The sequence below is a fragment of the Cataglyphis hispanica genome, chromosome 2 (assembly GCF_021464435.1).
Source record: "Cataglyphis hispanica isolate Lineage 1 chromosome 2, ULB_Chis1_1.0, whole genome shotgun sequence".
NCBI lineage: Eukaryota > Metazoa > Arthropoda > Insecta > Hymenoptera > Formicidae > Cataglyphis > Cataglyphis hispanica.
This window is the reverse complement of record NC_065955.1, coordinates 2,743,733-2,760,709: the sequence shown is the minus strand read 5'-3', so window position 1 is coordinate 2,760,709 and position 16,977 is coordinate 2,743,733. Positions and strand designations below refer to the sequence as shown.

General features: G+C 27.7%; 2 protein-coding genes across 2 annotated transcripts; one reads left to right on the top strand and one right to left on the bottom strand.

The window, feature by feature from the left end:
• Nucleotides 1-9,800: 9,800 nt before the first annotated feature.
• Nucleotides 9,801-15,031, bottom strand: LOC126856562 (uncharacterized). Its single transcript, XM_050605179.1, has 5 exons — nucleotides 15,011-15,031; nucleotides 14,802-14,858; nucleotides 11,783-12,051; nucleotides 10,891-11,038; nucleotides 9,801-10,086 (listed from the first exon to the last, which is right to left on the bottom strand). The coding sequence occupies exons 3-5, from the start codon at nucleotides 11,847-11,849 to the stop codon at nucleotides 9,870-9,872; spliced, it is 432 nt and encodes a 143-aa protein (XP_050461136.1). The 5' UTR covers nucleotides 11,850-12,051; nucleotides 14,802-14,858; nucleotides 15,011-15,031; the 3' UTR covers nucleotides 9,801-9,869.
• LOC126856451 (nucleolar complex protein 2 homolog) lies at nucleotides 10,005-16,971 on the top strand. The gene is made up of 13 exons (XM_050604973.1): nucleotides 10,005-10,108; nucleotides 12,971-13,097; nucleotides 13,363-13,572; nucleotides 14,085-14,320; nucleotides 14,398-14,504; nucleotides 14,576-14,682; nucleotides 14,763-14,917; nucleotides 15,020-15,244; nucleotides 15,339-15,527; nucleotides 15,602-15,721; nucleotides 15,817-15,948; nucleotides 16,033-16,248; nucleotides 16,337-16,971. The coding sequence occupies exons 3-13, from the start codon at nucleotides 13,398-13,400 to the stop codon at nucleotides 16,847-16,849; spliced, it is 2,175 nt and encodes a 724-aa protein (XP_050460930.1). The 5' UTR covers nucleotides 10,005-10,108; nucleotides 12,971-13,097; nucleotides 13,363-13,397; the 3' UTR covers nucleotides 16,850-16,971.
• Nucleotides 16,972-16,977: the final 6 nt, after the last annotated feature.

Genomic DNA, 16,977 nt, shown 5'->3' with positions numbered 1-16,977 from the left:
TGTTATTTGACATTACTGATCTTATATTCTTCTTATGTCATTACGTTTAGAATTTTAAAAATCTAGTCAGAAAAATTATCGTGAAACGTCATTTCAAATTACCATTGCTGAACATTACGATGATACATCGTTTTGCGCTGTCATGAATAAATAATATGATTTCAAACTTTATCAGTTTATTAAAAATATGCGATAAAATATTAATCTGTGAAATAAATAAAGATACTAAAAATTTAATTAATATTAATTTGGAATTTATAATAAAATTTTTTTTGAAATAAGTATTCTTAGAAATGTTATTGTTAAATGTTAATGAAAAGACTAAATGAGAGGATTTGTATCCCGAAGTTATTTCTTACCTTTTTTGATGCATTTTTTATTCGAACAACAATAATCTTTTTTTCTCTTATTATACTCACGCAATCGATTGTTGCTCAATTATCTACTTGATATAAAAATAAGTATTTTTGTCTGGTTATAAGTAATTACTAATAAAGTCACTAACACTGATTCTTCTGCATTATAAGTAACTAAAACCTAACGATGGTTTTGATGTATTCACATTTGTCTGTTCAATTTCGATTGAAATACAAGAGCGTATAATTGTTTCTACAACGATTTTTAAATTCACATTGGAGCACATATAATGATAAAGTATGTGTATTACGACTGAATTTATCGCTAAATGCGGCCGTCTTTTATTTAGATTCAAGTTTGCATTTCGCCTTTCGTATACATATATAGAGCTTGTTATCTTTTCATATGTATTCACCGCTTATACTTACATTTTTTTAATCTTTCTTTAATTTTTTGCGAAAGTTTTTCGACATCGTGCGGCATCTCTGTGAACGATTCTCATTTAATCAAATCTTTGATCGGTAGACATTTTCTTATCGACACGTGCAATTATCTAGAGTATGTCTTTGTTGTCCTCTATTCACTTTCATTTGGGTCAACTCACCAGACAACAAATAGGCAATCCCACCACGAGATTCTCGATGACATCCCGTTTCGCTCGGGAAGTACACTGGAAAGCATCATATTGTATAAGTCATCGATGCCACGCCACGTGCTGCATGAACGCGACAAGGGTTCTGCCAGCATGTGTAAATGAACAGAAGATAAAATTGATATACATAATATCGAAGCATGATATAAGAATTCTCTCGTCCAAGTTCCGCTTATCCTTCTGTTTCAAGACCGCCCTTGTCCTTGCCCTCCACAAATTTTGACCATTAATTGATAACAATCGATTTATATACAAATTATTATCTTACGATTGCCACGATACTAGCCACATGCATGATTTTCTTAGATTACTTATTTAATTTTCTGCAGGATCATTGATTGATTACGTGCATTTTTTGATTTAGATTCGCAATGTTAAATAAGTGTCAAAAGCTTATCTTTGCTTAAAAATAATTAAATCATGACTATATTGAAGTTAATTATTTAATTTTAACCTGATTGTTTATGCCTTACAAAATTTTGTATTTGTTATAAATTAGTTATTTGTTAAAAATTACAAATTTAGGAATTAAGAATTTTTAATATAATTGCCTGTTGTAATGTGACTAATTGTCACATTACAACACTGGTTTATTCACAATAAAATTTTCAAAAAATTAGACAAGATTTATTTTTATAAAATAAAATTATATTTTTTATTATATGCACTTGAGAAATTTTATACAATTTTATTCAAGAAATATACAAAGATAATTAATATTATGAATCTTATTAATTTTTTTGGACTAATAAGAAATTCCCGTTTATCAAGTTTATATTAATTTTTCATTTTTCCTTGAATTTTTTTACGATTATAATTTGCTGGACTGTACTATATTAAAGAATTTCTATGCAGCAATCGTCTTTTATTTATTAAAATTAAAAAAAAACTTGATAAATAAAATAAAAGAAAGTTATAAATAAAAAAAGACTAACCGGTTGTTTGCCGGTTAATTTTCATGTCAAAACTAAATGTGCATTTATACTATATTTAAATACATTAAAATATAATTGGCATTTTTTTTTCTTTATAACAGAAAAACTTTGAAATCTAGGAAGAAATAATATTGAATTGTGACTTCACAAACATAATTATTCCTATTATATCATGATTATAAGAGCCTCACTTATATCGTCAGAAAATAATCAATATTGCGATCTTTTTTGCGAATAATAACAAGAATACATTGCACAGTAACAGTAAGATAATATCTAACAATCGTTACTTGATTAATATCGATTCGATAAGACTTGCAAAAAGGAGGAAAAAAAGAAAGAGAAATAAAGAGTTAAATTTTATATAAATTTGAATAAATATTAAATTTGTATAAATATCAATCACGCTTTATAAATATTATAAATGTAATTATAAATATTTTGTTCCGTTTAATGTCCAAATTTTATATTATATAACAAAAAAAGTTTTTTTTATTGGATGTGTGTGGGATATATATTTGTAAATATAAATAGAATTTGAAGATGAAATTGCGGAAGTAATAGATATATTTATTTAAAAAAAATTGATTTTAAATTTATTAAAAAATCTGTTAAGGAAAATTGCGTGTTATGGAGATATTTTATGTTTTTGTAGGAAAAAGAAAAGTCGGCGAAGAGTTATGTGAGCCAAAAATTGATTGTGCGCGCACATCGATAACATAAACATACACGATTTATTTAGCAGCGAGATACATTACTCGTTTATTAGCATTTGAATATAATATTTGTTGAATATCTTTTTGCTAAACATTGTTGTCGATACGTGCTCGCATATCTTCGGCATCTCGTTTATCTTCATTGTTCCGATTTTTCTGCGCGAGACTGACGCTTTTTCTGTGCTACCTTCTTTTTTCTATGGAATTTCGGAGCATTGTTACGCGAGCTGTAAAGATAGACGAAAAAATTCTACTAGTATGTATAACTTAAGATGTTACAAAAGTATACATTAAGTAAGATGTTACAAAAGCATATATTGAGTATCCAAACCAATTAGAAGGGGATAAAGTATATAATTTCAAAGATGAAAATGTGTGCTCGCGAAAAATCTAAGATTCAAGATATAAAAATTAAGAAGATCTGGAATAAAAGATTGTAGGAGAACAAATTTCCGCATGATATTATTTGTATGTCGATACAAAATCACATTAAAAAAGTAAAATGAAGTGAACCGATATATTGATCGCTTTGAATTTTAATATAATTTGCTCACTATTTTTTCTTTTCATTTTTATTCTTTCTTTCTCTTTCGGATATCGATAAAGAAAATAAATAACGGATGACAAATGACCAATGGAATAATTTTAATTTGTTAAATGACTTTTATTTTAATCTGAAATATATATATTTAAATGTATATTTTGTGTGTAGTATTCACAATGTCTTCTTATCTTTTGGAAAATTTTAGCAATGCAATTAGAGCAATATATCGATGAAGCGCGTGTGAAGCGATAATGTAGCACAAACACGTCGATTATACAAATGTCCTAATTATGAATCATATATGAGATAATTATATACTCAAGCTAAACTTTTTCCTTATTTTCTCTTTGTTTCTTTTATATTTATCGTGCACGCACGGTTCGACAAGATCAAGTTTTTTAATGTTTATTTCTTTTGTCTATACATTCTTTTATCTATAGGGTTCGACAAGATCAAGTTTTTTTAAAGTTTACTTCTTTTGTCTACACGTCAGAAATTATTTCTAAGAAATATGTGTGTTTATATTCGTATGCCATGCTATTATATCATGATGATTAAAAAATATTATCCAAAAAGCATACTGTGCGTGGTAAATAAAATTAAAATATTTGTCGACGTAATTGAAGCTTTCAACATTAAAATATGCAATAATTTTTTTTTTTTTGAAAATTTGTAGTTTGCTCCAAGTTTTCGATAATTTAGAGCATAGGCTGCAAGATATCCATGAAATCAATCCGTTACAATTAAGATAAGAAAAAATTTTATTAAACTCATTTTTTTTATAACATAAGATAATAATAACATAAAACAATAATATTTATAACATAAGACAATAATATTTAGCCTCAACTCATAACTTAATCAAAAATGTATAGTTTAACACGTATCTTAAACTTAAACACACGTGTCGCTTATATCAGAATAATATTACATTAATTGCGATGAATGAGTTCTCAATTAAAAAATGTATGAAAGATAAGTATAAGCAATTAAATAGTGATTAATCGCAGTTTTAAATGTCAAAATGACAGTATTCTCGATTTACAATTCGTTCCTCAAGTACAGCCGACTTTAATCGGTTGATTTATTTATTGCTTTAGTTTAATTTTTTTTTTTAACTGTTGTTTTGAAGGGAGAGATCTCATTTTTTTTCATCATATCTCGCTAACCATTGCACATATCGGATCTTTCATGTTTCAATCGAGCCACGTGTACGACCTCTATTCGTTCCTTCGATACTTCGCAGAACGTGGGAGTGCCCTGACATCGATTAATTATCATGAGTATATAAAACACGTTGCTTGAACTTCTTTTTGTCGTGATTACTCTCCGATAATATACAAAAAAGAAGTTTACGCTATGCGATGAGTATAAATGTAGATATTAATTTTTCTGTATTTAAATTCTATCGAAATTTGATCTCACTACATTATATCAAATTCTTTATTTATTTTTGAAAAAAGAATCATTAGATAAATAATTGCGATTACAAAATACTTCGCATAATTGAAGAGTATATAATTCATGTCTGCGTACAGATAATAATACGTCATCGTACTTAGACAACTTCCCGAAATTACAAAAGAAATCAGACTTTCAAAAATTATCTGTATTTCATAAACAAATAAATCAGATATGAATGAAGTTGGGGAAAAAATGTACAATCATAAACACGTAATCGAAAAGTATTAGAATATCTACTTTTTTACTTCTTAAAATATATTTAATCAGTTGTGACTTCACGTATCTTTGAAATTACAATATCTTAAAAGATGGATAAATATAACGGAATAAAATTATTTCATAGTTTTGTATAAGAGTCATAAATTAGATTATGTATAAGAGTCTCATAAATTATGGATTTACTTGTGGCGATTGTGATGTTTTATGATGTTGATGTTTCAAAGATCCTTTCAATCTCCACGCGCGGAAAATATTATCTTCTAACTCAGACGGACTCTCGTGTAAAAAGTCAGTAAAAATCTTGTGCCTAACCGTCACGTCGCGCAATTATACTGTTATATGTATATATCTAAAATAATGCTGTTATAATTATCTACGGCAAGCACGTTGTGTTAATCCCTTCTGAAGTTTAATCTCTCTAACAAACTTGAGTTTCAACTGCTTATAGCTCAAAAACGCCTTTAATATTTCTATAGAGGAAAGATAGACTCTGAATAGTCCGAAGAATCTGCAGCTCGACAGAAGTTTTTTTCACTCTGAATTAAGTAATGCGAGTAAATTAGTTTACCTTGTGATGAACTGTGAAGATTTGCACATATGTGCTCTTTTTAATGCGACGCAACACGACTGCGTTTTTTTTTACTCATGGCTTTTGGTTTGAGAAATTGCTTCTCTGTGAACAATATCGCGTCATGTAACCCCATTTTTTATAGATGGATACAGAAATTGTTGTTTTCTTTTTTTATTCTTTCTCACAATGTAGTGCTCAGTACTTTTTCATGTTGATAGGAGGCCATAGGTCATGACACACATCAGTGGATTGTAAGATTTACAAAAAGATTTAATAGAATATAATTAGCATTGAATTTTACATTTATTCTGCGATTCTTTGATGTTTATTAGATATATTTAATATTAATAAATATATCTATTTTTTTAATTTACTACTTATTAATATAGTAAAATATTTTTACACATACACGTACAATGTACAAAAAAGAATCGTATTTGATATTATTAAATAACTTATTAATTCTGTTACGTTCTTATATTATCAGACGGAGGAAAGACGAAAAATTATATTATGTATACAGAAATATACAGGTATATACAGAAAAATCATGTTATGTTTATTTGATACGGATAAATAGTTAAATATGAGTTTAAAATTTAATTTTGATACATTACAAAATAACATGTATAAATAAATACTACGAAGTCCAAAGTGCGTGTTCTAAATATAAATGCATTTATTAATAAGACACATATCCCTTGCACGCACGCATGTGGCTACTTCTTAAGTCCTTACACGTGGCGAACGTGCAAGGACGAATTCTTCAGCGTCCGTTTTGGTTCCGGTTAATCCAGACACTATAAATATATATCATGTTGCTTCTTCGCATGATCATTACCTAGCAAAAAGCGAACATGTTGTATGCGATAAAAAATTACTGCGCATATTATCATATTCATTTGACATTAGGTCACGATCCTCACGTGCCTCATGCGACAAGCCAGTCGCTCTTCACCGTCCCAGACCTGTCTGGTAGTGCACGCGACGGATAGTTTAGGTAAGTTTCACGTCTGAACGAATGCGAACGGTGCATGAGACGAAATTATGTCATCATGTCGTTGTTGCGTCGCCACCGGTGCATCTCAGTGCATCGGGGCCAAAGATCTCCTTTCTTATTTAATTAGCTAAGCTGTTTTCTTTGAGACACATGGAAAGCGCAGTTTATAATAGAATTACATATGAGAAGATTTTATACATGATATACAATTCGCTTGAATATTTCTCGAATATATAAATTTCATTTTAGTATAATATAATGTATTACTGGGGAAGAAAGTTTTGTTTAAAGCGATCTTGAAATTTGTGTTTTATTTTAATTGTTCATTGCGGAATGGATATTGATGTATCTCTTTTAATGATTATTTTTTTATATTTTATATATACATATATATATATATATATATATATATATTTGTTTTTATAATGTTATAAAGATATTATAAATCTTTTTATTTAGTGTTTAGATACTACATATATATTTTTTTACAAAATTCCAAAAAGAATTCTAAAAGTTGATTTTGTAGAGGCAGTTCGTGCAAAAGAAAGAAGAGTGAAAAAGAATTGAGCCGTAGAAAATCTGAAAGAGGAAGTTTAAAACCCTGTCCTTGAGGTTTTCACGATTTTTCAGGTAGGTCTGCATTCCTGCGTATCCGCGCATGCATGAACTGAACTGGAAGACCAGCGCACTTGGAGAAAGTCCATTTCATATTTGTGAAGTTCAGTATCAAATAATATACTAAAAAACGTCAAGTCTTTCTATGTAAAAATATTACACCTGTAATAATCTTATATTAATTTATAATTTGCAATATAATTACATGAAAATTACCTATTATTCTGATTGACTAGGCTTTCAAAAAATCGTTGCAATTTAGTGTATTTAATTCTTTAAATGATGTTATAATTTGCAATGATAAATGTAATTAATTTAATATTAATTTTAGATTCAAGAAAAGAAATTAATTTTAATGCGCTATAAATGTTAGCAATTGTTAAATTCGCAAAAAGAAGAACACTTCTGTGTTCTGTCTTTTTCGCGTTTTTTTTCTTTTTTTCTTGCACGCAAAGTCGAGATCGAAAGACACGTTCTAATATTCTATAATATATGTTTTAATCATCTATTATCTATTTCCTCGAACACCATGAATCACATATTGTTGACGATGCTTTGTAAACAAAAAGAAGTTGAAGCTGGTGAAGTTGGTAATGACGTGCTTCAATGAGAATATAGCGTCTCATTAATCGTATCCTAAAAATAGGAGACAGACTCAGCTGCGAACGAAACATTGCAATGCAAGAATAATTCATTCGAAATTTGCGATTAACTTTGCACTTTGTAACGAACAGATGGATTGCAAATAGAGGACAATGGTCACTCGCAATGGATAATGAATTAATGAATAATTCATAAATTCAATATTTAATATAAATTGAATATTTTATGTAATCTCTGAATTAAATCACTATTATCTATTTTTATTTTTAGTTTAAAGGAAAAACTTATTGGCAGATAAAAATTTCGATTCAAACACCAATCCGTATCAATCTGATATTTAATCTTCTGCAAAGTTAGACAATCGGAGACAATTGGGACAGTCAATTATATTAATGTGTGTGTGTGTGTGTGTGTGTGAGAGAGAGAGAGAGAGAAGATAAAATAAACTTACCTTTTTCATAAAGCACGTGCACATCTTCATCTGATCCTGTCCGGTGATTTTTGAGAAAATTTTCTAATAAATATTAGTAATTTTGGGCCGAGTAATGTCGGAAATGATGCACGTGCCAGTCTTATTGAGATCACCCGAATCGTTGACACGTGTATAACCTTGACTTGGCCCCATTATTAGTCTCGTTTTATCGCGTTATATCATATTATTCATATAATAATTCATTTATTGATATAAATGCGCATATCCGATACGCATTTATTGTCCGTTTAATGCTACTGAAATGTGAGCGATCAAGCTACTATCATTCGATATCGTCAATGTGACCTCATCAATCGCGATTTGGCAATGAGATCATTGATCGGATGAGGATATCATATAATAGAAGAGAAGAGATTGTTGAAGGAAATTATTATCTTTTATAACAGGTTTATTAAAGAGTGATTTTAGATTTGTTATCTTTAATTTTAAAAAAAGGCACTCAATGTTATCATGAATTACATGTGTTCATCGTGCAATTAGATTTAGCGCTAAATGTATACATACCCATACACATACGTTCATAAATGTATAAAATATAAAAATAAAAAAGTTATTTGACTTTTTTCGTCAAATATACGGATCCCAAAGACGCAATTATTTTTATATGACATAAGATTTTAATATAACACTAAATTTTGTTTGTGACAACAAAAAAAGATTTTTTTTGCGCTAAATACATCTTACAAATACAAGTTCTCTGAGATCTCTCTTTCCTCATTCGATTTATGAAATTTAATAGTGTCTAGACACAGCAATCACCAACTATGAGAGCATTTCGGCCACGCAATCGAGTTTACTCACGTAGTCATCACAAGTGCGAGAAGTGGGGACGCACAAGGGTCCGGACCCCGACACGTGTACGACCTTGACGCATTGACCTCCGCGAACTGGCGACCACCCGCCCCGTGAAGGGTCAACGGATTCCAGCCAAGCACGGCGATTTATCCTTTCATGCATTTCTCATCGTCCTTCTATCGGAGAAGACGAATCACTTTCGCCCAGGGTCTCTCGGTGACCGAGATTATAATTTTGCGGTCCAAGTGCATTAATGTGCTTTTAGAATTGTCAATGCTATATGATCATCTATGCCTAAAATGATTAAACGCTTACTTTCTGTCGACTCTAGAGTTTTAGAAATTTAAAACCTAAATAATCTTATTTCAGAATTATTGAAAACTAGTACAAATTTTACTTATCCGCAATAAAATTACAATTATAAATGTTTATCATTTTTCATATGCTGTTATTTTTAGACATTAAAAAGTATTATAATTTATAAAATTAATAAATTTTTTTTCTTATATAAAAATATTCTTTAACAATATTATATAAATTCTTTAACAATGTTATTATTACTTAAAAAAAAAATGTATTCTAAGTGTTTTAATCAATTTTATTTCATATCATGATGACTGTAGATATTATTCTCATATTATAACACATTCTTTTTTATATTTTTATCTTCTATTTATTGTATTAATTTCTCTATAACTTTTTTATTTTTTATTAATAATTAAATATCTAATTTCTAGTATAGACATGGAACATGAAATTATATATATATATATATATATATATATATATATATATATATATATATATTGTACATTTTAAATATTATTATAGTCAATTATTCTCTTAATAATAATGTCTGCCACAGGTAATAAATATATACGTAAATATACTAATGTAGAAATAGATCATTCTTGTGCGAGACTTTTCAGGATAGTTCGATAATCGTCGCTGCAGCAACAGTTGGCGATCAATCGGTGCTCCCTACAACTATTGGCATGCAGAAATCGGCAGTCCGCTAATCTACATTGATAAGGTAGATCGTTAGAATCGGTGCAACAGCAGGCGTCATGCAACAGTTTTTCGCCGCAATAAGGATAAATCGAACTGTCGCACAAAGGACACCTGTAACGAAAGCATAAAGTATGTAAGTATTACTCATAGTTAAGAGCGCATTGCTTAATTATTTTTCTACTTTATATATATTTATTATTGTATTATAATGTGATGATAATTACTGATAATAATTAAATAATTCGATTTTTTATTAATTTTTATGTCAATGATAATGTGTAAGAAAGAAAAAGAGAAAAAATTGTGTATAAAATTCTGCATAGATTAATAATATCATTCATACATAATGTAGGCGAAATCAATAACAGTATTATAAATTTTTAACACATTTTTTGTCTGTTATCAACAAATTCATCATTATATTATCAACATTAATCTAAAGTGTTGCATATGATAATATCGAAGATCGTTTATCCTTCAGTTCGAAATTTACTTAGCTGTTTCCTTAAAATGTTTCTGTTACTTAGAAACAGTTATTTAAGCTGAAATTTATAGTTTAATTGATTGATGATTTTTCTTGAACTAAAATATAAAATATATTAATAATTTTTAATCAAATTTTTGTCTGACAACTTGAAAAACATTATCTTTGATCATTATATATAGTATATATCATTTTAAATAATTGTTTGCAATTTATAATGATGCTGAGCAATGTTGACAATATCTATGTAATCTCAGAATAGCCTTCATATTTTATTGTTATAATATACAAAAAAAAAATAAAAGAGAATATTAATTATTTGATAATGCTAAATATCTTATATTTAATAATGTCTATCAAGTATTGTTGATAAATCACGATGCAAAAGTGTTGCTATAACAAATATATATAAAAATTTATAATAAATTTACTTTTGCGGTCTGTATCCGGGTGTCAATGAAGGAATATGATAATTTCCTTGATACTGTCGTATCTCATTTTTTGGCAAAGGAGTTAATGACTCGTTCATTGTATTTGTTGCATCTGATGCATGATTGCCCATCAAATTTCCGTGTTCATCTGAAAAAGATATTTGCATATAAATTTTTGTAGAAGTATTGACATTTAAGATAATAATTTTTGTTAAATAATAAAATAATTTTTTTTTATTGATATAATGTGATTAAAACTAAAGAAACAATTTTTGATTTATGTATTATATATTATTGTTAAAATAAAATTTTTTTTCACAGTTCATATATTTTTGATTTTTATAAATTGCACACAGTTTTATTTTAAATATCTATTAAACATATTTTTGTATATATATAAGAAAGTGTTTAAAATATTATATTTTATTGTGTTAATGTTTAGTAGAGTTCTTCTTTAAGTTTTGTCTCTAATATATCTAGTTGTTTTTTAAAATATCATAATATCTTATTATTGTTATATTATATTATATCTTATATTATTATATTATTTTATTATTATATAATTCTATTAACATATTTTAATAGTTTTACAAATAATTTATATTAATACTACAAATGGATAATGTTAAATATTTGTTTTTGCACCTGCGAATGACATGCACAATATTATGTCCATTATATTTATGTATATCAATATTATTATAATACAACTGTTATTATTTGTAGTTAAAATTGTAAAAATTATGTTGAGATGTAAAGTTAATTCCATTACTATATATTTACATGCAATTTAATTAATAGATTTTTTTTATTATATGCAGTGTTACATGAGAGAAAATATTTATTTATCTCTATATATATAGTAATATAATTATCGAATAAATTGACTCACCTGATACACCGAATACGCAACAATGTAAAAGAATGCTAGCACTGAGCCAAATTATGAGGAGCGACATATTTCCATCAAAAAAGAATGAGATTCTAACTTCCGTTTGCTCTCGACGCGGCTGAGATTTTTCAGAGAAATGAGATCGTTTGCGGCTCCTACTTCTTCGATTTCTTTCATAAACCCACGCAACTTTTAGCCACGGTTCTCGTCTTCCTCATAGAACGCGGTCGACCCGTTATTCCTAACTGGCCGACGATCATCTTTCTCTTCTTATTTATTGGCGAATATACAGAAAAGAAAGAGAAAAATACAAAAATGCGGATGCTGACCTAAAATTTACAAAACACGTTTGTCACGAGTAATTTAATTATTGCTGTCATGTGTGTAATAAGAGGGAAAATATTTCAGAAATAAGAAGAGCAGTAATTACTTTTCATGAAATATTTTGTTTTATGAAAACTGTTGCTAATTAAATACAAATCTAATTTTTTTGCAATTAATTATATTTTTAAATGTAATGAGCAAAAATTAATTTAATTAATAAATTAATTAATAAAAAATAAATTTTTTAAATATCAAAATTATATTTATGTATATATGCATCATACACATTTATTTTAAACTAATTTGGACGCGTGCGTTAATTTGAGAAATATACGTCAGACGAAACAATTTAAAAAGAAAGTCGACAAAATTATTTTGCATATATATATATAATATTAATTCTCAATTTTCAAGACATACATTGAGTCAAATACTTTATAATAATATTCATTAATTTTATTTTAGATACTGTATACGACACTTTTTTATTAGATGTCTTTTATGCTTATAAAAATTATTATTAACTATTTAAAATTTTGTTACTATTTTTATGAATAATATATATAAATAAGTATATTAAATATATATATTTAATATACTTATATTTATATATATTACTCATAAAACACACACACACATATATATATCTATAAAATAAAATATTTATTAACTTTTTGCAGAGATCGGAAAAATTTATTACCACTTTTTATCGATATATATGTATGTATATATATATATATATATATATATATATATATATATGTGTATAATAAATTGCCATGCAAACGTAATTAATTAATATAATAATAGTAATTATCTTTTATATCGATTGATGGAAACTCATACGCAATATATATTTTATAGTATTTGCGCATGCGCACGATTTGTCCATTAGTTCATTCCATTGCAGATGTAGTGGAATGAATGAAAATCAGCTGCGAAGCATGAGAGCACGTGGAAGTGTAAAATACTTTCTCTCTATTATATATTTGTAAGTATATTTAGTATTGACGTATTAATAATTTCGTAAAATAAAGATTAAAGTAAAAAATTTCTATCATATTGACGATGATATATATATATATATATATATATATATATATATATATATATATAATTATTAGTTAATATTTAAAAATAAAAAGATAAAGAATGAGAAGATTATACATATCCTAACCTCGTTATTCATATATGTTTAGTTGCATTTTATATTTTTTACAATTTATATATAAATAATTTCTTTATATAATTTTTAGGTGATTTAAATTAATCATAAAAGTTCATTATAAAAATGAAGGTGAAGAAAATAAATCAAAAGTCTCTTAAATCCTCTAAAGGAAGAAAATTAACAGTTGCCAAGAAAAACAAAAAAGATTTAAGCAAAGTAACTACAGAAGAGTTTCTTAAACAAAGTTTTGAAGATACAGATAGCGATAGTGATAATGATGAGACAAATAAAAATACAGGTATGATTTTGTAAGAGGATAGTCGAGGAGTTTGAGTGGTTAAACGAAACTGGATTAGAAATATAGAAGGCGTTAAGGAAATTTCTTTGTTTGGTTGTCTTTAGTTGACTGCTTTATTAATACTTTTGAAAGTAACAATAATTGTATTGGGCGAACGCGAATACCTTAGGTATACAACGAATGTGTAATGGATCACGTAGGATCACTTTATTGCATGTCAGTACTTAATGCGCACAAGAATTAAAATGACTATTCTCTTGTACGGCCGGAACACGAGTCCCTGCTCCAGTTCGAGCATGCTGCTGGCCAGACCAGCTTGCCTTCCAAGCCGGAATCATCATTATTGCGTCGTTTTATCTTTGTTATTTAAAGTTGAATTAAAAATTGAACAAAGGAAAAACGATACTTTTGTGCACATGGATGATATTTTCGAACGCCGTCCGCCGTACAATTTATAAAAGATTTGGATTTCTTTGTTTTAAATTTTATATCTTTATTATTCTTTTATTCAGGTGATGAAAACTATGAGCAGGCTGAAATGTCACTTGATAGTGATGAAAGTAATTTGGATCCTATAGAACACAAAAAATCATTGATGAAACTGAAAGATACTGATCCAGAATTTTATAAATATTTGAAAGATAATGACAAAAATCTTTTGGACTTTAAAATATCGGATGATGAAGATGATGATAATTCTTCAATAAGTGACAATGATAATAGACATATACCTGATGAAAACTTGGAGGTGTGAATGTTTTTTCTAGATATAATTTTAATTATCTGTATATTTAATTTTTATTAACAATATGGTTGTATTTTTAGATTGCTAGCGACGATAGTGATTTCCAGCCAGAGGAAGCTAAAGGTGACTCTAGGAAGATCACTTTACAATTACTAAAAACTTGGCAACAAGAAATACAAACGGACAAGTAAATACTTATTAATTTTTTTTTATTGAGGCAGTGATAAAGAGTGTAATGGCATTTTTCTTAATTTATAGATCAATAGTTAGTATTAAACGTGCTGTAGATGTCTTTCATGCAGCTTTGAATAGTGTTGCAGTATCATCTGATACAAATTCACGCTATAAAGTAGAAGGAAGCGCCAGTGAGTTTTAATTTTCATATTAAACCACTTATTATCTTGTAAATAATTTTGATTTTAATTTTGTTAAAAATTATGTTTAGTATTTAATGGTGTGATGCAACTGTGTATAATGTATTTACCTGATGCATTCAAACGCTATTTAAAGTTGGATCCAAAATCACAGGAAGCACATAAATCTAAAAGATTTAGAAAAATACGAGGAATCTTAAAATTGTACTTGTCAGATTTAATTACAGTACGTATTAATTTTTTATTTGTTATATACTACATAACTTTAATAAATACATTATATAATTATGTATATATGTACATATTAAGAAGCATATACTTTTCATAGTTACTGCAAAGTGTAGCATCATCCAGTATTCTCCAAGTGTTGCTAAAGCATCTTCGCCAAATGTTACTTTACACGCAATCATTCTCATCCCTGACTAAACCATTGTTAAGGATTTTGTTGAAGCTCTGGTCAACTGGAGAAGAAATTGTTCGTGTTGTAGCTTTTATAAATATTTTGCGTATCGCGACCAGTCACAAAGAATCCACACTTGAGAAGCTATTAAAGGTGAGATCATCATGTTATAAAAAGATGATAAAAAAATGTGCTTTATAAAAAAATATTTACAGTTTATTCTATCATTGATGTTTTTTGCTTTCAGACCATGTATATAAAATATGTTCAAAATACAAAATTTGTGTCACCCAACACATTACCAGAAATAAATTTTATGCGGCATTCTTTGGTTGAAATCTATCTACTTGACCATAATCTTTCATATAGCCATGCCTTTTTATATATCAGACAATTGGCGATTCATTTAAGGAATGCCATAACATTAAAGAAAAAGGTAATCATTAAAAGTGATAATTGTATATTTTGTAATTTTTATTATGGACACTTAAAATTTTATTTCTTTTTTAGGAAAACTTTCAAGCTGTATATAACTGGCAATATATTAATTCCTTGCACTTTTGGACAGAATTAATAACAAAATTAAAAGACAACTCAGTATTACGATCTTTATTGTATCCATTAGTGCAGGTATTTAAATAAATAATAAGATGAATAATATTATTATATTAAAAATAGCCTAATAGTTTATCAGACAAAAATTATATTTATTTATTTATTAACAGATTATTATTGGAACAATTAAAGTCTGTCCAACTGTGCAGTACTATCCATTGCGATTCCATTGTATAAATATGTTAATAACAATCTCCAAAGAAACAGGAACTTTTATACCCATCTTGCCATTCCTTCTTGAGGTATCTATTATTATGTTTTAATAATAGTTATTAGACTATGAAAATGTGTAAAAATTTTAAATATATTTAATTTTTTTTTTTTAGATTCTAGATTCTTATGATTTTAATAAAAAGCACAAGGCAGTTTCTATGAAACCTATGTCACTTATCTGCATATTGAGGGTATCGAAATCACAACTGATAGAGAATGGATTCAAGGATAGTATTATAGAAACCATTTATCAACTTATACTGCAATATGCCGCAAGTGAAAGTTATAAATTATATTTCCCTGATATGTGTATACCCTGCATAATACAAGTATGTAAAGAAGATAAAAAAGTTGGAAGAATATAATTTTTATTATGGATATTCAAGAGATTATCAAAATGTATTTTTTGCTTTCTAGTTAAAGGCATTCCTGAAGAAATGCCATGTGGCAGCTTATTGCAAGAAAATGAAACAGCTTTTAACTTTGATTGAAGAAAATAGAAAATACATTGAAAATGAGCGCACTAAACTAACGATTGATTTAAAAAACACGATGGAAATAACAAATTGGGAAAATAGGTTAAAGACTGATGGCACAGCAATAGCTAAATTTTATGCCTCTTGGATTAAGCTTCACGAATCACAACAACTTAAACTTCTCAATAAGACCGAAGATGAATTTAATGTACCTGTGGTGAGAAAATTAAAGAAACGGACGCTTGATGAGCAGAATGCAGAAGATGAAGAAAGCGAAGAAGAGAGCGAACTTGAATTTCGAGTAAAAGGAACAGAAACTGAAACGGAAACGGAAGTGTTAGCTAAGAAAACGAAAAAACTGAAAAAGAAGAGGAAGATAGTCAACAATATCGAGGACGATGATTTGCCGAAAGAAAACACAGATATTGTCCAAGATATAAATGATTGGGATTAGAAGTAGGTGTAAGATCACTTTGAGTTAACAATTATATGTATGAACATACATACAATAATACATGATACGTTTTTATATTCTCAAATGCATTGCAATAAATGTTTTTTTATTTCTCGCTATTATATCTT